General features: G+C 39.9%; 1 protein-coding gene across 6 annotated transcripts in view; it reads left to right on the forward strand.

The window, feature by feature from the left end:
- map4k3a (mitogen-activated protein kinase kinase kinase kinase 3a) overlaps positions 1-27,709 on the forward strand; it is a 272,080-nt gene that overhangs the window by 137,951 nt on the left and 106,420 nt on the right. For all 6 annotated transcript variants that reach the window (XM_063056371.1, XM_063056372.1, XM_063056373.1 and 3 more), the window contains exons 9-12: positions 2,641-2,772; positions 7,845-7,907; positions 7,990-8,071; positions 8,159-8,269. In XM_063056371.1, coding sequence (XP_062912441.1) covers positions 2,641-2,772; positions 7,845-7,907; positions 7,990-8,071; positions 8,159-8,269 — 388 coding nt within the window. The remainder of the gene's footprint in view (positions 1-2,640; positions 2,773-7,844; positions 7,908-7,989; positions 8,072-8,158; positions 8,270-27,709) is intronic.

Below are 27,709 nucleotides of genomic sequence, written 5' to 3' on the forward strand. Positions count from 1 at the left end.
ATAGAAAGGGTGCAGAGGAGATTTATAGGGATGTTGCTTGGATTAGGGAGCATGCCTTATGAGAATAAGTTGAGTGAACTTAGCCTTTTCTCCTTGGAGCGACGGAGGATGAGAGGTGACTTGATAGAGGTGTACAAGGTAATGAGAGGCATTGATCGTGTGGATAGACTTTTTCCCAGGGCTGGAATGGCTAGCACAAGAGGGCATAATTTTAAGTTGCTTGGAAGTAGGTACAGAGGAAATGTCGGGGTAAGTTTTTTACGCAGAGAGTGGTGAGTGCGTGGAATGGGCTGCCAGTGGTGGAGGTGGAAACGATAGGGTCTTTTAAGAGACTCCTGGATGGATACTTGAAGTTTAGAAAAATAAAGGGTTATGGGTAAGCCTAGGTAGTTCTAAGGTAAGGACATGTTCGGCACAGCTTTGTGGGCTGAAGGGCCTGTATTCTAGGTTTTCTATGTTTCTCTCTTCTCTTTGTCATAGCTCTGTTGGGCCTTGCTCGATGTTTGTAAGGATTAGGGGACTGATTCAGCTTATCAATATAAGTAACCACTTGGGCCTTTATACATTATGATAAGACCATACAAGGGTGACTTTTATGCTGTACCTTCACACAATCTCGATTTCTCTTGAATCACCTTGAAGTATGGTGCTATATAGGAAGCACTGTGAAAACCTCTCCATGACTAACCATCCTAACTTCATATACTTCATACTTCAGTATGTCTGCCAAATATATATATATACCCAAAATGGAAGGAAATATTGTAGGGTTTGCTTTTATTAGATGTTCACATGAGTTCTATTGTCTAAAGGAGGACTGTTAGTTATCTTTTTGAGGTAATACTTATTGATATTCATCATGTCTACTTTAATTAAAGGCTGATGATGTAGTTGTATATTTTATACTTTATACTGTATACTTGTTGCCAAACAATTGATACTAGAACGTACAATCATCACAGCGATATTTGATTTCTGCAATTCCTGCTCCCTGGATTACAAATATTAAATATTTTAAATATTAAAAATAGTAAAAATTAGTAAATATTAAAAATTGAAATTGTAAATCATAAATAGAAAATAGAAAAATGGAAAGTAAAGTAGTCAAAAAAACCGAGACGCAGGTCCGGATATTTGGAGGGTATGGCCCAGATCCGGGTTAGGATCCGTTCAGCAGTCTTATCACAGTTGGAAAGAAGCTGTTCCCAAATTTGGCCATACGAGTTTCAAGCTCCTGAGCCTTCTCCTGGAGGGAAGAGGGATGGAAAGTGTGTTGGCTGGGTGGGTCGTGTCATTGATTATCCTGGCAGCACTGCTCCGACAGCGTGCGGTGTAAAGTGAGTCCACGGACGGAAGATTGGTTTGTGTGATGTTGCGCGCCATGTTCACGGTCTTCTGCAGCTTCTTCCGGTCTTGGACAGGACAACTTCCATACCAGGTTGTGATGCACCCTAGAAGAATGCTTTCTACGGTGCATCTATAAAAATTAGTGAGGATTTTAGGGGACAGGCCAAATTTCTTTAGTTTTCTCAGGAAGTAAAGGCGCTGTTGGGCCTTCTTGGCAGTGAACTCTGCTTGGTTGGACCAAGTCAGGTCATTTGTGATATTGACCCTGAGGAACTTAAAGCTTTTGACCTGTTCCACTTGCGCACCACCAATGTGAACTAGGTCATGCGGTCCGCTACTCCTTCTGAAGTCAACAACCAATTCCTTCGTTTTGCTGACGTTGAGGGATAGGTTATTGTCTTCACACCATGCCACCAGGTTCTTAATTTCCTCTCTGTACTCAAACTCATCATTCCCCGAGATACAGCCTACAATTGTTGTGTCATCAGCGAACTTATATATTGAGTTTGATGGAAACTTGGCTACACAATCATGGGTGTACAGTGAGTACAGTAAGGGGCTGAGTCCACAGCCTTGTGGGGCACCAGTGCTCAGAGTGATTGTAGAGGAGAGCTTGTCCCCTATTTTTACAGCCTGGGTCCTGTCTGTGAGGAAGTTGAAGATCCAGCTGCAGATCTGAGTGCTAAGGCTCAGGTTCCGGAGCTTAGGAATCAGTTTATTTGGAATGATGGTATTAAAGACAGAGCTGTAGTTGATGAAAAGGAGCCTTTTATGCTTGTCAATGAACATGTTGTCTGCAGATTTAATGCCTGTTTCTCTGAAATGTATCCAGCAATGCCAGTGACATTTGGTTCTTTCTCAATCTTAGGCAAAGTCTATGCCAGGAAATTGTGTAGCTGTGCAGAAAAAAAATACTGTTCTTTTGCCCAAGGGTCTGATTCATTCTGGGTGAAAATGTCTCTATGGCTTTTCAGAAGGGCAGAATGAGTCATTGTTGATTGGAACTAACATTACGATTACATCTCCATTAATGCTAATTGAAATGGATTTGTGATACATAAAATAACATTATTGTTCGCTAAGCTATACACCATTACCAAAAAGTGTGGAATTGATCTTGTAACTCACCACTGTAGTATTTGCTTGGAGATAACTTAATGAAACATTTTCTATGGCAAATATCCAATAGAAAGTGAAATTGCATCTGGTTATGAAATATTGATCTTGATTGCTGCTTAATTTAAATTTTTGTGGAAATGTACTAAACAACTGTGTGTGAACTTTGTACTGCAGGATGGCCCCAGAAGTTGCAGCAGTGGAGAGGAAAGGTGGATATAACCAGTTGTGTGATATCTGGGCGGTTGGTATAACTGGGATTGAGCTCGCTGAACTTCAGCCACCAATGTTTGACCTGCATCCAATGAGGTGAGAACTGTTGCCTTGTGGATTTTCAACCCTATCTTCACACTGGTAAAATATTCTCAGTAACTTTTATTGGTAATTTGGTTTGAGAAGTCATAGATTCTGAAAGCGTAATTTTAACAAGCATCTCTGCAGCAAAGCAGGTGCAAGTTTTGTTCTTTGCCTATGATGTGATTGGAACAGAGCTATTATTGACCCTCTTAAATAGATGTTGTGTAGCTACTTAACTGGTAATGCTCTAGTAAGGCTATAGTATTCCTGAAAATAAGTGACATTTCATGCATTATTGGTCATATGTCAAGGTATGTCTAACAGAGATTATTTTCTGATCAAAATGTCTAAAATTTAGTTTATTTATGGAAGGAAAGTGCTTCTTTGCAGAAAACTGACCATTGCATTAACTTGTGTGACAGTATCCTGTGATAAGATTCCAGTGTTCTTTACAGGGAAACAGACAAATGCACCAATTCTGTTTCTGCCAATAATTTTATTAGTCCATTTTCATGTGATTTTTGGAAATTTAAAATCCTGTTAAAATGAAGAATGAAACCCTCTGTTTCATCAGCAGAAAGAATATATAATTTGGTGACAATGTTGAATTTAAACACAGGACTCTCAATATTTAGCCGCCTTGTGAATTTTCTTTCTAAATTAGAATTTTTTTTGGAAATAATAATTTAGTGACTTGTTGACTTGTGGTCTTTTTAAAAATATTAATGACGGTATGCTAGAAATGGATCAAGCAGTATTGGTAGACAAACAGTTAATGTCCCAAGTCAGTGGTTTTCTTTAAGAACTGAATGAATTTAGCTGTGTACATACATCTATTGATGCTTCTGGACACATCTTCAGTGATGTTCCTGGAATCATCGGGTGTTTCGGGTCTTTCAACATCGTACAACCTCCTCCAGGTGACCCAGCCGGGGCTGATCAGACCCCAGCTTGTGTCCAGATGGCTAGCTACTTATGACTCCATGGCTCCCCTCTTTTGAGCCACAGCCACCTTGAGGCCCTCTGTCGCATCGGTGGTACTGCGGATGGCTCTCCTTTAGAAGCATTTTAAGAAGCTCAGAGATGGGAGGAGATCAACCTAGACTAGTATTTATTTACAATAAAACTCTGATTACAATTGGGACTCTTGTACCAGTGAGGCAGATTTTCAGGACTTTTATTCTTGTTCTTGGACTTACTCGTGTTGGATGTTATTTCTATTAATGCCACAACACAATTTTTAAATGTTTCTTTTAGATGTTATACAGTATTGTTATAAGTGTACCAGTGAACCAGCTAAGATGAAAGAAAGCCTTCAAACCAGGGTCCAGTGAGTGTTAAAGGAGTGTGCTAATACCACCTGGTGAGATAGATGCTAAACCACTGGGATTTACAAATAGTTGGTTTTCAAATCAGATACTGTAATGGGTTGGAAGGCAGAAGAAATTAAATGACAAAAGAGCTGAGAAAACAAGGGTAAATAAAGGTGTTAACGGGACAGAGAAAGAAACAAATTAAGAGGCCTAATTGATGAAACAGAATCCTCAACTGAAATCACATAAGGAAATCTGAAACAAAACTACGATGCTGAAAGGATTCACTGTGCGAAATTAACTTGATATTGTGGTGGGAAGAAAGCGTTCCTTGAGTTTACATTTAACTATTTGAGCAAAGTAGCTGGCTGACAGTGCAGGGCAAAAGAACAAAGTTCAAAATAAATTTATTATCAATTATGTCACTGTGTACTACCCTGAGGTTCATTTTCGTGCTGGCATTTACAGGAAAATAGAGAGATACAATAGAATTAATAAAAAAAACTATAAATAACAAAGGCTTATAAACAACCAATACGTAAAATAAGACAAATCGTGCAAATAATAAACAAGTAAATTAATAATACTGAGTTTTTGTGTCCTTGAAAGTGAGTCTGTTGTTTGTGTAATCAGCTCAGTGTTGAGGTGAGTGAAGTTATCCACACTGTTGATAACTGTCCTTGCACCTGCGGGTGTGGGACTTAAGGCTGCTGTACCTCCTGCCCGATGGTATTAGTGAGAATAAAGCATGGATAGATGTTGGAGGTCCTTAATGATGGATTCTGCATTCCTGTAGCAGCACTTTTTGTAACTGTGCTTTGATGGGGGAGGGTTTTGCCTGTGGTGGACTGGGCTGCATCCACTACTTTTTGTAGACTTTTCCATTCATGGGCTTTGGTCCTTTCAAATCAGGATGTAATGCAATGGAAACAAGGGCAAGAGTGAGAGTGGAATGGAAAGGGGAAAAAATAACAGATTGGCATGGCTTGGTTGTGTTTGCAGACTAAATGGAGGTGCCTTACATCGCAGTCACTCAAGGTGTGTTTGCTTGTTGAGAAGACCATGTTGTTAGTACTGAATGCAGGGCACTAAGCGTGAAGTTTCAAGTACATCAGTATTTGGTACTTTTGAGGTTTTCCTAGGTTGCGGAAAGTTTAAAAGGCAGTTACAGCACATGCTTTAGCTTTTAAAGGGCTGTACAGGGAAATGCCTTGGTAAGACGGTTGGGGAAGCCCTGGTGTGAATAATCTGTTCAGAATGCTGAGAGGTGAAGAATAATGTGTTTGCTGGTGACATTACTGTATGTTGGGAGTGTAGGGAATGCTCATCTGATCCATTGGATCTGGAAGTTGTTGGGATGAAAGATAGGATCGGAGATCTGAGTTCTAGAGAGGAAGGAGAAAGGGACTAGATCTAGAATGTTGGAAATCCAAAGCAACACATGAAATGCTGGAGGAGCTCAGCAAGTCAGGCAACATCTGTGGAAATGAATGGACAGTTGATGTTTCGGGATGAAACCTTTCTTCGGGACAGGAAAAGAAGGATGAAGATGACAGAATGAAAGGATGGAGGGAGGGGAGGGAGGATAGTTAGAAGATGATAGGTGAAGCCAGGTGAGTAGGAAAGGATAAGGGCTGGAGAGGAAGGAACCTGATGGGAGAGGAGAGTGGACCGTAGGAGAAAAGGGAAGGGGGGACCCAGGGCAAGGTAATAGGCAGATGAGAAGAGGTAAGAGGCCAGAGGAGGAATAGAAGAAGTGGGGAGGGGAAGGAGAACTGGAAGGAGAAATTGATATTCATGTCATCAGGTTGGAGGCTACCCAGACAATATAAGGTGTTGCTCCTCCACCCTCATCATGGCGCAAGTGGAGGACATGGACCAACATGTCCTAACGGGAATGGAAATTGGAATTAAAATGTTTGGCCATTGGAAAATTCTTCTTTTGGCAGATGGAGTGGAGGTATTGGACAAAGTACAACGGGTCTAAACAATGTTGAGGAGGCTGTTTTGGGAGCACCGGACACAGTAGATGACCCCAACAGATTGACAGGTGAAGTGTTGCCTCACCTGGAAGGACTGTTTGGGGTCCTGAATGGAAGTGAGGGAGGAGGTGAATGGGCAGGTATAGCACTTTAGCTGCTTGCAGAGATAAGTGCCAGGAGGGAGATTAGTGGGTAGGGATGAATGGACAGGGGAATCACAGAGAGGGCAATCCTTCTGGAAAGTGGAGAGTGGGGAGAGGTAAAGATATGTTTGGTGGTAGGATCCCTTTGGAGATGGCGGAAACTGTGGAGAATGGTGTGTTGTATGTGGAGCCTGATGGGGTGGTAGGTGAGGACAAGAACTATCACTGTTTAGGCAGTGGGAAGATGGGGTGAGTGCCAACATTCAGAAATGGAGGAGATGCAGATGATGACAGCCTCAGTGGTGGTGGAAGAAACCCCGTTCGTTGAAGGAGAAGGACAGTTGTCCTGGAAAGGAAAGCCTTGTCCTGCGAACAGTTATGGCTGAGGCGAAGGAACTGAGAAAAGGGAATAGCATTACAGGAGGTAGGGTGGGAAGAGATATAGTGAAGATAACTGAAGGATTTGGTAGGTTTATAAAAGATGTCTGTCAACAGTTTGTCTCCAGAGATGAAACAGATCGAGGAAGGGGAGGGAGCCGTCAGAAATGGACCAAATGCATTTAAGGGCAGGGTGGAAGTTGGAGGCAAAAATTGATGAAATTGACAAGCTCAGCATGGGTGAAGGAGTAGCACCAATGCAGTTGTCAATGTAGCGGAAGAAGAGTTGGGAGCATTACTGGGGAAGGCTCAGAACATGGACTGTTCTATGTAGCCAGCGAAAAGGCAGCCATGGCTGAGGCCCATACGGGTGCCTGTGGATACCCCTCGAGTCTGGAGAATACAGACACTGATCAGTTTGAGATGTGTGAGCACCAGCTTAGTGTTATATGATCAAGAATTGACTTTTTGGTATTTTGATGAATCTGAATCAAGTACAACATATCTGTTTTGTCTTTGACCCATATTACCTCATTCCTCATGGGTATGAAGTAGCTATCAGGCTATTTACATTTTAATGTTACTGTTGCAAAGGAATTTTTTAGGAAAAATTCTACAGCTGCTGCATGAATCTGCTACAAAGTTGCTCTGTGGCTTTAATTATTCCCACTACCCTTTAAAGATTTGGTAAACATATTTCCTGCTGGTTGCCCACAATAGTTAGCCACCTTTGGGGAGTCAGCTCAGTTTTGCACTGGCTGAAGATAATGATGCTCCTGCATAGTCCTTGCATTTCCATATTTTCATCTCTGGCTATTCAAGCTGTGGTTGTTTTGTGTTGGAATGAAAGCAGAAAATTAAATTGTATCCCTCTGTTGCAGATATTAAGGCAAGCCAAAACCCTTTGGCCAGTTTATTTTGGATTTACCTCACTTACGGATAAGTGCCTTCTGCAGAAATGCTGTGGCATTATTGACATGGAATTAAGTGAACAAATATCTCCTCCTAAATTGTGGATTCTTAAACCCTTTTACTCTTCCAGATAATACTTTCTGTTATCCTTTGAAATGAAAGTTTTGAAAGTCTATATGACAGCAGTGTTTCCTCAGTACCACATTGAAAATGAGGGTAGCTTGGCTCCTTTATCTCCCCCATTCCCCACCCCAACTCCACCATTTGAAGCAAAGAAACTACATATTTAACCTCTCCTAGTTGAGAAATGATGGGTTTTCATTGTTATAACATATGACTTTCTGGTTAATTTTTAGGGCTTTGTTTTTGATGACAAAAAGCAACTTCCAGCCCCCAAAGTTGAAGGACAAGATAAAATGGTAGGGAGCATTTAGACATTGTCATTCTTTTTACAAGTCTACTGTTTCCAAGTTGGTTCATTACAGAATGTTGCTGTTTCAGGTCTACTAACTTCCATCAGTTTGTAAAGCTGGCACTTACAAAAAATCCAAAGAAAAGACCAACTGCTGAGAAACTATTGCAGGCAAGTTTATTATGCTTTGTTTTGTTAGTCTGTGTGTACTAACGTTTTAATAATGGCCTTACATTCTGCTTTTTAATTGTGTTTCAGCATCCATTTGTGACACAGTCTTTGAGTCGTACTCTTGCTATTGAATTGCTTGATAAATTGAACAACCCAGATCATTCCAGTTACCATGATTTTGATGATGATGATCCTGAGGTAAAATATATTTTTTTTTTTGGTGAAGCTTATGACATTTTTACTTTTGTAATCTGAATAGCAGACTTTGGTCTAATTTGTGAAGCAGGATTGTTACAGGGCTTAAAGAAAACAGAAATCTGTCTTTGAGTTAAGTCTTTTGTGTAGTAGTTGTTATTTGTTTTGTGTACATTGAAACCAATCTGCTTGTTTAATTAAAGATAGATGTACTTAAATCTGAGTAAAAGTTTACCTATGGTTTTATTTTTTTAAAAAGTGAATAGTAATGTCCTATTTAAAAATGTTTGTGAGCTTCCAGTTCTTTCTGATGAAAGTAATATAATTTGTTTTGTATTTGTATTCGTGTACTCGGCTGGTCAAGGAGAGGGAATAGCAAGTGGGAAATACCAGCCAGTGGGAGAGAGTGATCCATCACAGTGGGGAATAGGAATTGAGAGGGAAAGGAATGGTTGGGCAGGGAATTGAGAATGGACCTAAATGGAAGAAGTGGATAGGGAGGCTTATGAAAGAATAAAGATGGGAATGGATGAGGGTGGGGTGAGTGGGGTTTTGAAGGAAGTGCGGCTAAGGAGAAGGGTGTGGGGGGTGGAACTGTATGTCTCTCTATTTGTGTGTGTGGTCACAATATACTTGCATTTGTGGTTGTGTGACATCTGTACAGCAGAACCTGGTGTAAAATGACCTTGGGTCTCATTACCATGAAGTAAAATTTTGCTCTGTTACGACTGTGTGGTAGCTGGAGTGCACTCCCCAGCCTATGTTAAAGAATTTCTGTCTAGGCATCTATCACACCACAGAATTGGAGTGATGATGTCTTCCCGGTGACATAGGTTTTCTCTGGGTGCTCCTGTTTCCTCCCACATTCCAAAGGCATTCGGGTTATGGTTCATGTTTTGTGGGCATGTGAAGCGTGGCAACACTTACGAGTTGTCGCCAGCATAATCCTTGGACTCTGTTGGCCGTTGACACAAACAACACATTTCACTGTATGTTTCAAAGTATGTGTAACAAATGAAGTTCTTCTTTATCTTTAATCTAATCCTCTGTCCTGAGAGACTGATTAAAGAGCAGCAGCTCAGCCGGGTCTTGTCTCTGCTGATGGAGAGCATAGTAGTGGCGAGACTCTCTCGGGTGTATCATCTGGGGCTTGTGTCCATGTCAATAAAAGCTTTTAAATATCTAGTAATAGCTCCAATATTCCATCTTTTACCACTTAGTTACTTGATTTTTAGATAACCTGTTGATTCATCATTTCTTCTTAATATGGGAAAATTGTCATTTGCTAAATTACATTGAATAAGCTCATGAGAAATAATATTGAAATAAGGTGCAAAATAAGAAATTTTCGGTCATTTTCTTTCCTTCCCCTCTTTTACCAAAAGGTGAAGTATCTATGGTAAAATACTGTATACAGTTCATTTACAGCAATTGTTAAATACCATCAATGAATTTTTAAAAAATCCTACAAATTAATATACAGTAACAAGTTCTATGAGGGACATGCACAGAAACTCAAAACACCATGACAACTCTTCTTGCATACATGCAAAAAGACAGTATATATAATAATAATGTAATATTCTTAAGACCTTAAGACCACAAGATATAGGAGCAGAATTAGGCCATTTGGCCCATCATGTCTGCTCCACTATTTTATCATTGTTGATCCAATTTTCCTCTCAGCCCCAATCTCTTGCCATCTCTCTGTATCCCTTCATGCCCTGACCAGTCAAGAATCTGTCAAACTCTGCTTTAAATTTGCATAAAGGCTTAGCTTTCACAGCTGTCTGTTGCAAAGAATTCCACAGATTTACCACTCCTTGACTAAAGAAATTCTTCCTCATCTCTGTTCTAAAAGGTCGCCCCTCTATTCTGGTCTTAGACTCTCCCTCCATAGGAAACATGCTCTCCACATCCACTTTAGCAAGACCTTTTACCATTCGAAAGATTTCCATGAAGTCACCTCTCTTCCTTCTGAATTCCAGTGAATACAGGCTCAGAGCCATCAAACACTCTTCATATGACAAGCCATTCAATCCTGGAGTCAGTTTTGTGACCCTTCTTTGAACCCACTCCAGTTTCAGCACATCCTTTCTAAGATAAGGGGCCCAAAACAGCTCACAATACTCCCAAATGAGGCCTCACCAGTGCTTTTTAAAGTCTCAGCATCCTTGCTTTTATATTCTAGTCCTCTTGCAATGAATGCTAACATTGCATTTGCCTTCCTCACCACTGACTCAACGTGCAAGTTAACCTTTAGGGAATCCTGCACAAGGACTCCCAAGTCCCTTTGCACCTCAATTTTTTTTGTATTTTCTCTCCATTTAGGGTAATAAGTTTATGTTAATTACTTATCTATTTGATTAACTAGCATATGAAAGCTCATACTCGGGGGCAACCCAGACCAACACTGGGACAGCGCCAAGAAAATCCACTGACATCAGTGCAGTGCTCAGCCTCTGCGACTGATTTTAGGGCAGCACTTGACTCCATGGAGAGGTTGCCTATGGAAGCTGAAGATTTGCTGTACACATTGCAAATGGTTATTGAATCAATTGGAAATGAAACTTTTGTTTGATTTATTCCAGTTGGCAAAGTACACTGACAATGGGTAATGTGCTTATAAATTAGCAATTGCATTCTCATCTGCCCTAATTAAATCTGTTGCAGTATTGGAATTGGTACCAATACTTGAATTCATCGAAGTGTCCATTGGCTGGTTTATATAATTATGAACCTTTAAGACCAAAGTGTAATTTCCAACTGACATTTCCATTAGTAACAAACAGAAGATGGCCTGTCTGCTGTCTGCTCTCTGTGCCTTGGTAGTATGTAATCAGTTAGCATGAAGGAATAACGGAGATGAAACTATAAAGTCAAAAGAACCAAAGCTAGTTTTGTAGCTGCCTGATTATTCAAAGAAAATTATTTTTCATTAATTTATCTTGCAACAGTGACTATTTGGGAAATTTGGAGAAACTTAAGGAAATAACTGTTAAGGCAGGTTTAAATTACTATCCAAGACAGTGGCAAGGGTAGTTAAATCTGGAATGACCAAAACTAATTGAAGAAATGCAGATATTTCTTAAGTGAATGGGCCTGCAGTGATTGGAGAGGTGGGTAACAACAGACTTTAAAATTGAAGCATTTTTTACCTAGGAAGCCTATAAAGGTTGGAGAACAGGTGGTGGAAGAATAGTAAAAGTTAGAATATAGGAAGCTAGAGTTTTGGATAACCCTACCTTCCTGCTGACTATCAACATAAGCGCATCTCAAGGCTGTGTGCTCATCCATTTGCACTACTCTCTCCACACACAAGTGACTGTGTGGCTAAGCACAGCTCCAGTGCTATCTTCAGATTCACTGATGACACTACTGTGGTACATAAATCATGCAAAAGCCTTAAGCACCGTAGATATTTTTCTTTTCATAGGTGGCGATGAGTTTGTTTACTGCAGCGAGATGGGTCGCCTGGTTGAGTGGTGTTGCAAAAACAAGTTCTTGCTCAATGTCAGCAAATCTAAAGAGCTGACTGTTGACTTCAGGAAGGAGAAGGAAGGTGTACATGTGCCAGTCTGCATTAGGGGTCAGCAGTGGATAGAGTCAGAAGCTTTAAGTTCCTGAGTGTTAACATATTGATGACCTGACCCTAGCACTGGACATAAGGGGAATGTCGAGGGAAAGCATGCTAGTGCATTTCCTTTCTTAAAAGGTTAAGGAGGTCCAGGTTGTCATCGAACACTAACAGACATCTACATGTGTAGTGTTGAATGAATCCTGACTGGTTGCATCATGGATGAGAAAATCTGCAGATGCTGGAAATCCAGGTCCAAATCCAAGCAACACACACAAAATGCTGAAGGAACTCAGCAGGCCAGGCAGCGTCTATGGAAAAGAGTAAACAGTCGACGTTTCAGGCTGAGACTCTTCCCCCTGATGAAGGGTCTTAGCCCAAAAAGTTGACTGTACCCTTTTTCCATAGATGCTGCCTAGCCTGCTGAGTTCCTGCAGCATTTTGTGTGTTGGGTGCATCATGGTCTGGTACAGCAGTTGAAATGCACAGGAATGTTTTAAGAAGCCACAGAGCAATGGACTCTGCACAACAGATCATTGGCACATCCTACCCTTAGACACTTTTGAATGGTTCCAGAAATTGACAGTGATTCTGCAGTCTTGTTTTAAAGAGGAAGCAACGCCTTCGGTTTTTTACACTCACCCATCAAACATTAGTGAAAGTAACAATTACAGCATTTAAGAAGTTAGCTGGAAATGTTAAGTTGGTTTAACAAGTAATGTTAATATCCCTCCCACTCCCAGTGTATGTTGTTTTCATTAAAATGAAACAATTGCTTCTCTATTTAGCCCGGTCCTACAGTGGGCTGACTTGCTACACACTCGAGTTATGTAGTGTAATCTGCTTCTTGAAAGAAGGCGGCATCCTCTCAGCTGCTTCCTGCCTTGCGGGTAGTGAATCCCCTCAGTTGGTAGAGAGGCTCTCTGTGAGAGATGGTGTTTGATAGGCTGTGTTGAGTGATGTGGTCACTGGGCGCTGAGATGGGGACTCAGGACTGCACCCTGGCTGGTGATTGTGGACTGTGCAGTGTCTTACAACTAGTGTTCATAAACTGCCTGGATCCTATAATCTATCCGCATTTTGTGAGATGTGTTTTCTCCTCTCACTTGAACTTGCCATAGAAAGGTTTCCATGCCATGGGAAGTTACATGACCACACGGAGAGACAGCCATCATCTCCAACACATGTAGCTGAGGAACCAGTCAACATGTGGAGCAGGGGTAGGGTTCCTCAGTAGTGGCCTACACTCACCCATCTGGCTAGGGTACAGCCTGAGAGGTGGTACTGTTCTTCTGATCTCATTGAATGCTATCTTTCGTTGGCAGCTTCTCTGCACTTGAGCTGTGGAAGAGAATTCCTTGTTGGATTTGCACCAGATTCTCAGTATGGCAGCTTAACAGTGATGCACATTGTGTTGTCAGCAATGTGTACTTCTATTTAGTGCTGACGCCTTCCTAGGAATGAGTTCATGGTGAGATACCAGGGCACGATTTGCTGCACTGTTATTCCCAGGAAACAATTCGAGATCAGATACCTCTGTTGCAATGTCCAAATAAGACTCTTGAGCTGCTTCAAAATATTCCATGCTATCCAACTTAAAAGGGCTCAGAGGTCATTAACGATTTTTCCCTCGAGTGAAAGATAATGTTTCATTTTGGATTTACCCTCGTTCAGGCATTGATGCCTGCAGGTGTTTCCTGTAAAGCCTCATTCCAATCAGCTTAGAGAACAAGTGAAGTTATTTCCAGGTTCTGAAGTTCTGAGGCATTGTCCTAATCTTGCTTCCTTTTCCTGACTTAACTATCTGCCATTTTGAAACCACGTAAATAAGATGCTTGGCTCCATAAACAAGACTCTGTGCTTTGCCCCCTGCTCTACTCGCTTTACAGTTAAGACTGTGAGGCTAAGCACAGCTCCAATGCCATATTTAAGTTTGCTGACGACAGCACTGTTGTTTGACGACTCAGCATATGAGGGAGATTAAAATCTGACTGAGTGGTGCCATAGCAATGACCTCTCACTTAATGTCAGTAAAACCAAGGAGCTGATTTTTTAACTACATGATTAGGAAACCAGAGGTTCATGAGCCAGTCCTCAATAAGGGATCAGAGGTGGAGTGGGTCAGCAACTTTAAATTCCTTGGTGTTCCCATTTGAGACTGTCTGCCCTCTGTCCCTAAGGGATATTACAAAGAAAGCACAGCAGCACCGCTACTTTTTTTAGAAGTTTGTGAAGGTTGTGCATGTTTGAAGTAAATCTATTGTCAAAGTACAGAAATGTCACGATATGCAACCCTGAGATTCATTTTCTTGTGGCAATCGCAGTAAATACAATAGAATCAATGAAAGACTGCACCCAATAGGACGGACAAACAACAGATTTGCAAAAAAATTGTGTGAGTGTAAGGGGGTTTCGTCTCTTATGTTACTGTGTAGGCTCATTAAAATGGCTTCTTTGTTATGTTATACTTGGGAATGCTTCTTTGTTATGTTAAACGCTGAGAAAGTCCTTCCCGCTAGCAGTTTGTTTTGTATTATCTATTGATAGGAGGACGAATGAACCAATTGGGATAGTTGTTATGTTTTTGGTGTATTTGAAGATGCTGTGTGCGCGGGGTTTTGGGGGAGAAGGCGGGAGAGAAAGAGACAGAGAATGAACCAGGTGCTGTGAGTCCACTAATGGGGTCGGACCCTGAGCGGGATGTTCGGCGAGGAGGGGAGACGGAGACGGACTCGTGTGATGCATCTGGTCGACCACCGTTGTTGGTCCCAGGCAGCCGGTCGAGGCGGTCGGAGGGGTCGCAGGGTGAAGAAGAAGGGTCCAGAGCTCCAACTGTTTGTGCACGAAGAGATTGAACTTTGATAAGTGTGGCACCTTTTATTTTCCATTTATATTTTATCCTCTATTAGTTATATAGTTCCAGTAATATCTACCCCACGGGGGCTACATAAATACAAGAAGAAAGAAACAAAGAAATACTAATAAGTGAATAAATAAATATATAACCAATAAATATCAAGAACATGAGATGAAGAGTCCCTGAAAGTAAGTCCATAGGTTGTGGGGAACAGTTCAGTGCCTTTCTGATGGCAGCAGGCTGAATGGTTTGACAAACTTCCGTAGATGTACGGTGGAGAATATATTTACTGGTTGCATCAAGGCCTGGTTGTAAACACCAATGTCCTTGAACAGAAAAGCTTACAGAAAATAGTTGATGCAGCCCAGTCCATCATGGTTAAATCGCTTTCCACTATTGAGTACATCTATATGGAATGTTATTGCAAGAAAGCAGCATCTGTCATCAAGGTCCCCCACCATCTAGGCCATACTTGCTTCTCGCTTCAGCCATCAGGAAGGAGGTACCGGAGCTTCAGGACTCAAATCACCAGGTTCAGGAACAGTTATTATTCCTCAACAAACAGGCTGTTGAACCAGAGGGGCTAACTTCACTCACTCCATCATTGATCTGTTCCCATAACCTGTGAACTCACTTTCAAGGAGCCTTCATCTCATGTTCTCAGTATTTATTATTTATTTATTTAGTTATTATTATTTTCCCTTCTGTTTGTATTTGCACAGTTTGTTGTCTTGTTATGTGAGGTCTTTCATTGATTCTATTGTGTTTCTTTGTATTTACTGTGAATACCTGCAACAACGTGAATTCCAGGGTTGCTTATAGTGACATTTGTACTTTGAAAATAAATTTACTTTGAACTTTGATGTCAACAATTAGTGTGGGAGCTCTTCCAGTGTCACCCAATTCTCCCTTAATGTTCTATGTTCTTTGTATTGCTATGCTGCTATTTATTCTGTGTCTCATCGCCAACTTCAGGCTCCCTCTCTTCTACTTTACTGTCATCCATCATCTTTCTCTTAATGTCACCCAACTTTCTTTCACCTTTCTTGTTCTATTTCTTCAGTTTAACCAACATTCCATGTACTTTTCCCCTTCATTTCTCCACTCCAGCCCTGGCCACTTACACCTAAACCTCTGCTCCTTTTATGAATGTAATGGCTGCTACCTCCCTTTCTTTGCACAGGGATTATGTGTTGTCATAGTTTGTAGATGAGACATCTTATCATGGGTATATCCTGTGCAATTATAGTTTTGGGGTGCACTTGGGAGAGATGTGTTCCTATCCAGACCGTTGACAGCCGTGCTATGAAAGATGGAGCAATTTAAGTCATTAAATCTAGTCATTGGGCAGTTTTAAATGGGAAAACCATAAAATATGGATAGGCAGATGAAAAAAAAGTGAGAGAAATGTTAAAGCAAGACAAAAGATCAAGGGGAAAGCAAAAGAGTGAAATAGAAATCCAAATTCTATTTGAGCAGCGATATTTAGTTTGTTTTTTTTGATACAAGTGATCTCTGTAGGCTCACTGAAATTAATCTAGAACAGAGGCTCAAACAGCCACCAAGCGACTCTTTAGTACTTATTTTAATGGGACATATTCTTTCATCTGTATCTTCATGACCTGTTTGACCCCAGATTAAAATGGGATTAATTTCAAAAAAGTTATTCATTGTACCATCTTCATTTAATAACAATTTGCTAATTATCTTTATTTTCAGAGTGATGTGTTGAGCCTCCTAACTTTGTAACTGACTATTAACTAACAAGATTTTGTTTTAGTTATGAGTGCGGCTGTATTGTTGCTGACGAGGGACTAAATCCAATGTTGGAATCGTACAGCGCAAAATAAGTTAACTGGTCCATGGTGTATGTGTGGCTCTTAGAAAGCTTCCATTTTTAATTTGCTTTATGCACTGTTGCAGAGAACAGTATTAAAAACTCTGATAGCTCTTGGCTGCTGCTTGTAAGGTGCCATTTACAGACATCCCACCCTGCAAAAACTCATTTCAGGGAGGTAGTACCATCAATTTGCGGGAGACTTCCAGGAGAGGTGGGATGTCTGCAATAGGGTAGCTCCTTAGCAGCTGGCCAGCTAGTTTAAATAACGTTAGCTTTGCTAATGAACGAATGACACCTGTTAAACTCACCTCAACACGTCTTTTACAGTCTTAACCCACCATGGGCAATAGAAAAGTCACTGTTGCAAACAGTGCAGCAAGCAAAACTGTCATTATTTTGACCCCTATTAGGCAGGGGTGATGTACGTTTTATATTTTTTTTGGAACACTCTGCCATGGTGCGCTCTTGCTCGCACTGTCTCTCGTCGCTCGCGCGCTCTCACTTGCTTTCTCTCTCGCTTGCTTTCTCTCGCTCGCTCTCAAAAAAATTGATTTCCGTGATATTGTATATAATTTGCGGGCATCAGGGAGCCACTATTAATATGCGGGAGACTCCCGGAACTTCCGGGAGAGGTGGGATGTCTGCATTTAGGCCTGTCTAAAGGTAGTAAGTAATTGTGATATTACTGAATTTTTTTTTTAAAGAAGAGCATAAGAAATAGAAAAAGACTCACCCTCCAGGTTCACCCATTGTGGACAATGAATTTCATCCCAATCTTGCGTCCAAAAAATTAAATATCGGATATTAATTGCCCAATAATAAAATCTAAAATTCGGCAATGCTAAACCACCATCCTTTTTTGATTTCTGTAGATATTTCTTACTTAATCTAGGATTTTTATTCTGCCATATATATGAAGAAATTTTAGAATCAATATTATCAAAAAAAGGATTTAGAGATAAAAATTGGTCCCATTTGAAATAAATACAGAAATTTAGGTAAAACGGTCATTTTAATAACATTAATTCGACCAATCAATGATGAGGACAGTGGAGACCATTTAATAAACAATTGTTTAATATGGTCAGTTAAAGGTAAATTGTTAACCTTAAATAGATCTTTATTTTTTTTTAGTAATTTTGACACCTAAGTAAGTAAAATAATCAGTAATTAGTTCAAATGGTAATTGTCTATAAATTGGAACTTGCATATTTAATAGAAAAAGCTGAGTCTGTGCAGGGGTTCTCATTAACTTCTATTTTAGGAGCTTTGCTTCCCTTTGCATTAACCAAACTGAATAAACAAATAATTAATCCAATAATTAAACATACAATATGGTTTCAATTCAAAATGGTTTCAATTTTGCAAATCTTTTGGATTGAATGAATTTGTTTTATCTAGTCCTATTATATCTAATTTTTTCTTTCAACTTTCTAGAACTGATCAAGCTTTTTCCTTGTGGAAAACGAGGGGAATAGCATGCTTTCGTGATCTATCCATGGATAATTGTTTCATGTTGTTTGGACAATTATCTAATAAATATAAGTTGCCTAGTTCACATTTTTTCAGATATCTGCAAATTAGAAGTTTTCTGAATGTTATTTTACCTAATTTTCCAATATTTCATCCAACTAATCTAACAGAAAAAATTTTAGGTTTAAATCCCTATCAGAAGCGTTTAATAGCAGTTTTGTATGATTTAATTATGAAAATACATCTAGGTACATCTGATAAAATAAAAAATGAATGGGAAAGAGAACTTCAGGTGTTTTTACCTATAGAGAAACGGGAGAAAATTCTTCAACTAGTTAATACTTCCTCAGTGTGTGCTAGACATACACTGATACAATTTAAAATAGTCCATAGGGCTCATATATCTAAGGATAAATTAGCTTGATTTTACCGACATATAAATCCTGTGTGTGACAGATGTAACTCTGAGGTGGCCTCTCTGACACATGTGTTTTGGTCTTGCCCACTTTTAGATAAATACTGGAAAGATATTTTTGATATTATTTCAACAGTTTTGCGTATTAATTTAAAACCTCACCCTATTACTGCAATTTTTGGATTACCCGTGACAGATGTTGGTCATTTACCCTTTTCAGCTGGTCGTTTGATTGCATTTGTTACACTAAAAGCTAAAAGATCCATCTTACTTAAATGGAAAGATTCTGATCCTCCTCCTACTTTTCAGTGGTTTTCTCAAACTATTATGTTTAAACCTGGAAAAAATTAGGAGTGGTATGGTTGATTCTTCAGTTAAATTCGAAGGAACCTGGGGACCATTTATTCAACATTTTCATATAATGTAAGCTGTCCCTTTATAGAACCCTTTTTTTAAAATAATCTTTTGTTCATCTGTAGAGGAGCAGAGTTGATGACAACTAATGGTTCAGCACGGACTAGAAGGGCTGAGATCCGAGGGAATAGGACATCCCAGTCTTTGTTTTATTTTGTTCTTTTTTAGCTTTGGGGGTTCTTTATAAAACTCTTTTTCATGTCAATTACTTGAATTATGTATGTATATGTTAACCATTATCAATGTTATACCGATTTCTTTGTATCATTAGTATTGTTATGTATATTAATCTGAAATTTAATAAAAAGATTGAAAAAGAAATAGAAAAAGAGTAGATAAGAAGGCCCTTTCTGTCTGCTTTGCCACCTGACAAGACCCTCAATTCTGTTTGCCCACTGGATCTCTATGTACCTTGAATTTTCAAAAATCTAATGATTTTGGCTGTGAATACACTCTTGAGTGATCACCCATAGATCTCCAAAGACTGACAGATCTCTGAATCTTCAGTCATAGATGTCTGCCACTTATTTGAACATTATGCCACATTTTTCTAGACTCTCCATCCAAGAAAAACAGTGTGTCAGCAGTTACATTGAGATTGCATTTCATTCTCCTAAACTCTGGTGAGTGTAGCCTGTTCCACTTGGTCATTCCTCTCCGGGCTGGCACCCTTTGCCACAAAATGGTTTCTATTTGTAAGTTGTCTCCAAGGACCACAACTGCACAGTGCTCCAGGTATGATGTCACTTAGTGAGTGACTCTTGCTGAGTTTTTTTTTTACTCTAACTTCCATGTGAAGGCCAGCATAATTCCTCTTTTTTTCATTGGACATCTCTGTGCAAATTCTTGGTGATTTGTGTATAAGGATGGCCAAATTTCAGTAATCCCAGCATACAATACTGCATTTGTTGTAAACGTGCAATAAGTCAATATGGTGGAAATACTCAGGCTGGCAGTATCTGTGGAGAGAGGAAGAGCTAATGTCTTGGGCTAATTGGAATATGAGGATTAGGAGCACACTATGCTGATTCTTCGGCAGAAGGAAGAGTCGGACCTGATGTGATGGAAGTGGCACAGCCACAGTTGAGGGTCGTGATGACTCTTTTCCAGAAACAGGATGGAGTTCCCTTTTCTTACATTCTACCAGTCTACACAATCACTGGATCATCCTCTTCACCGTCTCATCAGCGTCAAGAACAGCTTCTATCCTGCTATAAGACCGTTGTACAATGAATTAGACTCCTGCCCTCACGGTCTACCTCATCATGGTCTTGTACCTTACTGTCTCTCCACACTGCACTTGCTCTGTAATTTAATACTTTATTCTGCATTCTTTTATTGTTCTGCCTTATTTAATTTCCAATGCCTCCAATATCATGTTATCAACATACACAGATTCTTCGACATTTCCCCTAATTGAACACTCTAGTGGTATTTTTTCTCAGGACTGGTTCCCATCGCAGGAAATAATCTAGCATACAGTTGCATCATTCTTCAGGGATCAAGACTGAACGCTGTTCACAGAAGTGTTTCCCAAACTGGGGTCCATGGACCCCTCGCTTAATGGTGTTAGTCCATGGCATAAGAAATGTTGGGAACCCCTGCTCTGTTGTATCACTAAAGCTCTATACAACTTTATACTCTGCTATCTCCAGTGGTGAACACCTTTCCGACAGCACCGTCCTGTGCAAACATGAGGTGTCATGCTTACTCTTCTATCTTTTCCCTTCCTCTCAACAAAAGTCCCAACATCCTGTTTAAGTCACATCCTAAACCCCAAATAAGCTTATAGATGAAGTAATGATTTACTTGTGCTATCTGTTTAATACCTTGCATTTACACTCAGTGGCCATATTATTAGGTACTTTCTCTATCTACTAAAGTGGCCACTGAGCGTATATTTGTTGTCTTCTGCTGCTGTAGCCCATCCATTTCAAGAGTTGATGCATTGTGTGTTCAGAGATGCTCTTCTGTGCACCACTGTTGTAACAGATGGTTATTTGATTTACTGTCACCTTCCTGTCAGCTTGAACCAGTCAGGCCATTCTCCTCTGTCTTCTCTCATTAACAAGGTTTTTTTGCCCATAGGACTGCAGCTCACTGAATGTTCTTTGGTTTTCGCACCATTCTCTGTAAACTCTAGAGAATGTATGTGAGCATTGCAGGAGATCAGCAGTTTTTCTGAGATATTCAAATCACCCCATCTAGCACAAACAATCATTCCATAGTCAAAGTCACTTAGATCCAATTTCTGACCTATTTGGATGTTTGGTCTGAACAACAACTGAACCTCTTGACCATGTCTGCATTGAGTTGCTGCCACATCATTGACTGATTCGATATTTGCATTAACGAGCAGGTGCACAGGTGTACCTGATAAGGTGGCACTGGGCACTGACTGTATGTGACAGAGAGAGGATGCTAATGGAAGGAAAGTAGAGTAGGCCTTCGATGATGGTGAATAAAAGTGACAGGCAACTGAAAACCCATGCTCATTAAGCTGTGGAGTTTTGTAAAGTAGCCATCCAATCTGCCCTCAGAGTAATCAATTTTACTTGAAGATCGGGAGCTAGTGCTGCCTGCCTAAATGGATGCCACACACTTGTGTAAGAAATTGCCGTTTGCCAGCAGCTGAACTTTGCAATACAAAATCCTTGATAGTTTGATTTTTTAATCAAACCTTGATTTTTTAATCCCAGCTACTTCGGCTGCAATCAAAGTACAATCAAAGTACTATCATGGACAGTAAAGTGCCACTATGTTTTCACAATTAATTTATTTTGCTGCAAGTATAGAGCCATAAATTTGTACAGCATAGAGAAAAGGCTCTTCAGTCCAAGCTAATCAAAGTGCCCTTGATCCATTGGCCTGAGTTTGGATCATATCTCTCTAAACCTTAAATGTTGTATTTATACCTGCTTCTACAGCTTCTACTGGCAGCTCTTTCCATATACACTCCACCCTCTGTGTGGAAAAATTGTCTCACACATACCTTTCAAATATTTCCTCTCACCTTAAATCTACGCCTTTCAATTTTAGAATCCCCTGCCCTGGGGAAAAAAAAACTGTGGCCATTCACCTTATCTATGCCTCTCATGATCTTATGAACTCTTTAAGGACTATAACCCTGTAAACCTGTATAAACCCCTTTTCCCTCTATGCTCCTAGGAAGTAAGTCCCAGCTTCCTCTTGTAACCCAAAGATCTCTAGACCCAGTAACATCCTTATCAATCTTCTCTGTATCCTTTCCAGCTTAAAGACAGACAGCCTTAAGGTAGTTGTTGGTGTGGTGGCTGAATATTGGTGTATTTTTGGAGCCGAACTTGAGTGAGTTCTTGTTATATTAAACATTTCATAGAGGATTCTGGTTAATTGGGCCATTGCTAATTGGGCAGCTCTGAAAGAAAAAAATGAATCGAGAAAATTGCTGACATTCCCTTTGTTTATTTGGGACACCATGCCCGCTTAATTGGGACAGGCGACTGCTGCTGAACATTTTTCTAACTGGTGTTAGACGTGCACTTGTGTGGACGTTAGACGCCACACCATGCTTGGAGCAAACAGTTTTTAAATAGCGCAAGTTGTGTGTGTTTGTGTTTTTAAAAAAAAACAGTGATTTTTGTCACTGATCGTTGGCAAGAAATAAGCAATTAAACAATTCAAAACTGTTTTGCTCACTGCAGTTTCAAGCATTCGGTCTTGGAGATGTCTGAAACAGCTGGGAGTGAAAATGAAACAATGTTACTACTTCAAGTTAGGAACTGATGAATGTTTAGGTAACTACAACCAGCTTGCATGTTACAATGAAAATTAAGATTTTGAGGATGAAGCATTGCATGAAGGCAGTCCATTATCTGCACTGGGTGTCTGTGTGGATGTTCATTTACAGTCAATCAAAAGAACACACAACATACACTGAATGCATTCCTCCATTGATAACTATTAGGAACTAATACATAGTTTTGTAGTACTGTGGAGGTCTTGGTAGTGTTCTAATTTGTTTTATATTTCATTTAAGTACTTAAATTGTTACTCAGTTAAATGGTAGCTTGTCCTTTTAAACTATTTCCATGAAACAGCTAGTTGGGGCAGCCTCTTAAACGTACTGGTCCCAGTGTGTCCCAGTTAACCAGAATCAACTGTTTTGTCACAGGTGGGAACAAGGAGGAAGTGGGGGGTCCATACTAATGAAACTATATTCTCAAAGCTGCATCTTCTTTGGGAGGTAACAGTACAGAAAAACATTTGGCTTCATTTTGAAAGAGGAGCTTGGTCTATTATGAAGAATAGAACCAAGAGCATTTTGGGTAATGGATTCGGATTACACCTCACTCAATAGCAATTTGTGATCTGCTTAGTGTCTTATAGCTAGTCAGGATCATCAAGCTTGTTCTGCCTGTCCCTGACCCCGCAATTGGTATGTCATTTGCTCTCGGCATCAATTGGTAGAGTATATCAGATGGACCTTGATGTTAAATTGGAACAATTTTAGCTGAATTTATTTGTATGAGGATATTTAACAAATGATCATTGCCTGTGCATTAGCTGACTACTTCACGGTTATCTTTAGTCCCCATAAATACTTGCAAGCTCTGATGTGCTTATAAACTTCAGCCTCTGCACAGACTTTTTGCTGAAAGAGTTGAGTGTGTGACAGATTTGGAGCTCTTTGGAAATGAGAATAACACTCCCAAAATAGCACCTCACTAGAGCCACAGTCTTAAAGGCAATGTTTTCCACGTATTTTCATACTTTCAAAATGTGATATTTTTTAATATGCTGAAAAGATAGTCATGAGCTAAAGGCTGATTTATACTTGTGCGTACTACCTTACGCTGTAGCCTACGCAAGTGGGTTACGCCGTTGTGAGCATTTATACTTGTGCGTTGGTGTGTCTGCGTTGCTCTGCAATTCACCGCCAAAATGCTAGTTGGCGGTGAGGTTTCTATGTCACTGTGTTGATTTTCTTCGTGTTAAAACTCAATATGAAGAAACTCAAACTTCAAACAATGGCGACTGAAACTGAAAGAGGGTGAATTTTCTGTGCTTGTCCGGCCACTGAGAGACATGGACGAGGAAATGCACTTCAGATATTTTCGGATGTCCGCAGGTAGATTTGACGATTTGGTTCATCGTCTCCAACCATTTATTTCTCATCAGTGTACGCACAGTATACTCAGAGACGGGCAATCACTATTTGAGTTTTAGCTTCAAGTGGAAGTCAACAGGCTGTAGCAGCTCGCTACAAACTGGCGTCAAGCACAGGGTTCTCCATAATTTCGGAGGTCTGTAAAGCTTTATGGAAAGCATTGCAGCCAGAGTTCCTTCCCTGCCCTTCAGTCGCCCAATGGGAAGCTATTGCAGCGTAGGAGGAAATGCGATGCTACCAAGTGGACCAATCACAGTTGTTTCGGTCTGTGTCGCCGCGACGCATAGTTACATTTTGGGAGAAGTGCGTGTTAGGCTACGGTGTAGGGTTCGGCGTAGAGTACAGCGTACGGTACACGGCTATGCCGTACTTACGGCGTACATTTGATGCACAAGTATAAATCAGCCTTAAGTAGGGAACTGGATCCATTTTTGTAAACTGGCTTGTAATCAGGACATAGTGAAAAGCTCCTTAGAATAAGTGTGTGTGTGTGTGTGTGTGTATATATATAAAATATGTGTGTGTGTATATCTATATGTATGTATATGTATATATGTGTGTGTATGTGTATATATTAAAATAAAGTTGGGTAAATAAATGATTGACCTGGAAAATGGAGTCTTGAATCAATATTGTCACTGTTCCTTTCCATGTGCTCAAATGGAAGGGCAAATGTAATAGCATTTGGTGCACACTGAATCCAAGTGGTAGCTTATGAAATAACATATTTAATGTGGTGACATTTGGATGTCTTCAGAACAGGAGAATCTGGGTGTAACCCTGCAACTTCCTGTATGCTATTGCCCTTCTGTTGACTGTAAAGTGATGAAATAAGACCATAAGACATAGGAGCAGAATTAGGCCATCTGGCCCATCGAGTCTGCTCCACCATTCAATCATGGCTGATCTTTTTTTAAATCTCCTCTTCAACCCCACTTCCTGGCCTTCTCCCTGTAACCTTTAATGCCATGTCCAATCAAGAACCTATCAATCTCTGCCTTAAATACACCCAACGACCTGTCCTCCACAGCTGCATGTGGCAACAAATTCCACAAATTCACCACAGTTTGGCTAAAGAAATTTCTGTGTATCTCTGTTTTGAAAGGGCACCCCTCAATCCTGAGGCTGTGCCCTCTTGTCCTAGACTCTCCCACCATGAGAAACATCCTTTCCATATCTACTCTGCCTTTCAACATTCGAAAGGTTTCAATGAAATCCCCCCTCATCCTTCTGAATTCCAGCGAGTACAGACCCAGAGCCATCAAATGTTCCTCGTATAATAACCCTTTCATTCCTGGAATCCTCCTTGTAAACCTTCTCTGGACCTCTCCAATGCCAGCACATCTTTTCTAAGATGAGGGATGTTAAAGTGTAGCAAATCTGAAGAGATCAATTGTTTGTGTCTTAGCTATTACAATGCTCTGAAAAAGTTGTCAGCTTTGTTCATATAAATGAGTATTACATCCAGGGATCTTGATTAATTTAACTGAGAATTTTTATTTGTGAATGATATGCTCCATTTTCACAGTAGAGTCCTATATATGGAAAAATTATAAAGCATGAAAAAGTTAAAAATTCTAAAACAGAACTGTCTGCAGTTCAAAAGTATTCATCGCCTTTACTCAGTACTTGGTTGAACCACCTCTTGCAGCTATTATAGCCAGTAGTCTTTTTGGATAAGTCTCTATTAGCTTTGCACAACATGATGGAGCAAGATTTGCCCATTCCTGCTTGCAAAATTACTCAAGTTGTGCCAGGTTAGTTGGGGAGTGGCGGTAGACAGCAGTCTTGAGATCTTGCCAGAAATGCTTGATCAGGTTAAGGTCAAGACTCTGACTGGGCCACTCATTAATATCAAATTTCTTCATTTGAAGGGATGGTGTTACCTGGCTGATGTGCAGTATTAGATTTAAGCTACACGTACTGCTTAGTGTTGAGGCCCAAAAGTTCCGCTTTAGTCTTGTCCAACCACAAGACCTTTTCCCACATTTTTACAGTAAACTCTAAGTGACGTTTTTCTAATACTGCACATCAGCCAGGTAACACTATTCCTACTGTAAAGTATGGTGGAGGTAGCATCATGTTCTGGGGATGCTTTTCAGCAGCAGGGACTAGAAATCTGGATCAGGATCAAAGGAAGATGAATGTTGCTAAATACAGAGAGATCCTGGATAAAAACCTACTGTCTTCTGGCAGAAAGCTTAAACTGGGGAGGAAATTTGCCTTTCAGCAAGACAACGACCCAAAGCACACTGCCAGAGCAACCATGGAGTGGCTTCAAATGAAGAAAATTGATGTAATTGAGTGGCCCAATCAGAGTCCTGACCTTAACGCAATCAAGTATCTCTGGCAAGACCACAAGATCGCTGTCCACCGCCATTTCTCAGCTAACCTGGCACAACTTGAGCAAGTTTGCAAGTAGGAAAGGGTAAATCTTGCTCCATCATGTTGTGCAAAGCTAATAGAGACTTATCCAAAAAGATTACTGGCTGTGAAAGCTGCGAGAGGTGGTTCAACTAAATACTGAGCAAAGGGGGATGAATACTTCTGAACTCCTGACATTTCAGTTTTTGAATTTTTTAATTTTTTGTGCTTTACAACTTTCCCTGTTTTTTGGGCTCCACTGTGGGAGGAAAAAAAGGAGCACGTGTTTTCACAAATACAAATTCTCAGTTAAATTGATCCAAGTCCCTGGTTGTAATATTTGTTTATGTGAACAAAGGGTTGGGGGCTGAATACTTTTTTAAGGCACTGTATGTTTGACCACCATTGAATTATTTGTTTTGTGTATGCACAATGATGAAACTTGATTGTAGATTTGATAAAACTGCTTTAAAAATTATTTTTTTTTAAATGACTTCTTTTGTGAATGTACATCTATTTTAAACACATCAGAGGCAGGAATAAAAGTAGGCCCCTTGAACGCCACAAAATCATGACATGACCCTCTACCTTGTCTACTTCCCTTTTCAATTCCCGTATCATTTGATTATTTTCAATCAAAAATCTCGATCTCCGACTTGAGAAATCTTAGTGATAGAACGTTCACAGCCTCAAGTAAAAAAAAGTCCGAAGTTTACACACAAAAAGATAATAAAAAAATAACATTCTCTCCTCATTCCTAGACACCATATCTCTTCTAAACTTGGGTGGCAATTTCAAATTCTTTAGACAAAGGAATTGTAATCTTAGCCTGCTGCTTCCTGTCAGACCCATGTACGTCTCAATGAAATCCTCTTATCCTTCAGTGAGTTCTGATCAATTCTAATTAACCTCTAATCCCAGGACTCAATTCATTGAATCTACACTGTATTGATTTCTTTTCTTTTTTTCTTTTTAAATCTTTTTATTGAGTAAGTATACAAAAAAGGTAAGCCATATAAACATTAATACAATGTTAAAGTATAATAAAATTCCAAAAGATAACAATACCAAAAAGAAAATACTACAAACAATGTAATTTAAGCATAAGAAACCAAAATAACATAATAGTATACTAGATTTTATATATATCAATAGAAAAAAAGAAAAAAAAAACCCCCAAAAAAAAACCCACCGTGCAACTAACTAAAAGCAAAGCAAAGCAATGGGCTAACTTGAAACCAAACAGAGTTAAACTTAAAATCACGTCCTCAATCCCGACCTCCATTAAAACAGTGAAAAAAAAACAAGAAGGGTAAATATTACATTAAATGAAAATATCGAATAAAAGGTCCCC

The sequence above is a fragment of the Mobula hypostoma genome, chromosome 8 (genome assembly GCF_963921235.1).
Source record: "Mobula hypostoma chromosome 8, sMobHyp1.1, whole genome shotgun sequence".
NCBI lineage: Eukaryota > Metazoa > Chordata > Chondrichthyes > Myliobatiformes > Myliobatidae > Mobula > Mobula hypostoma.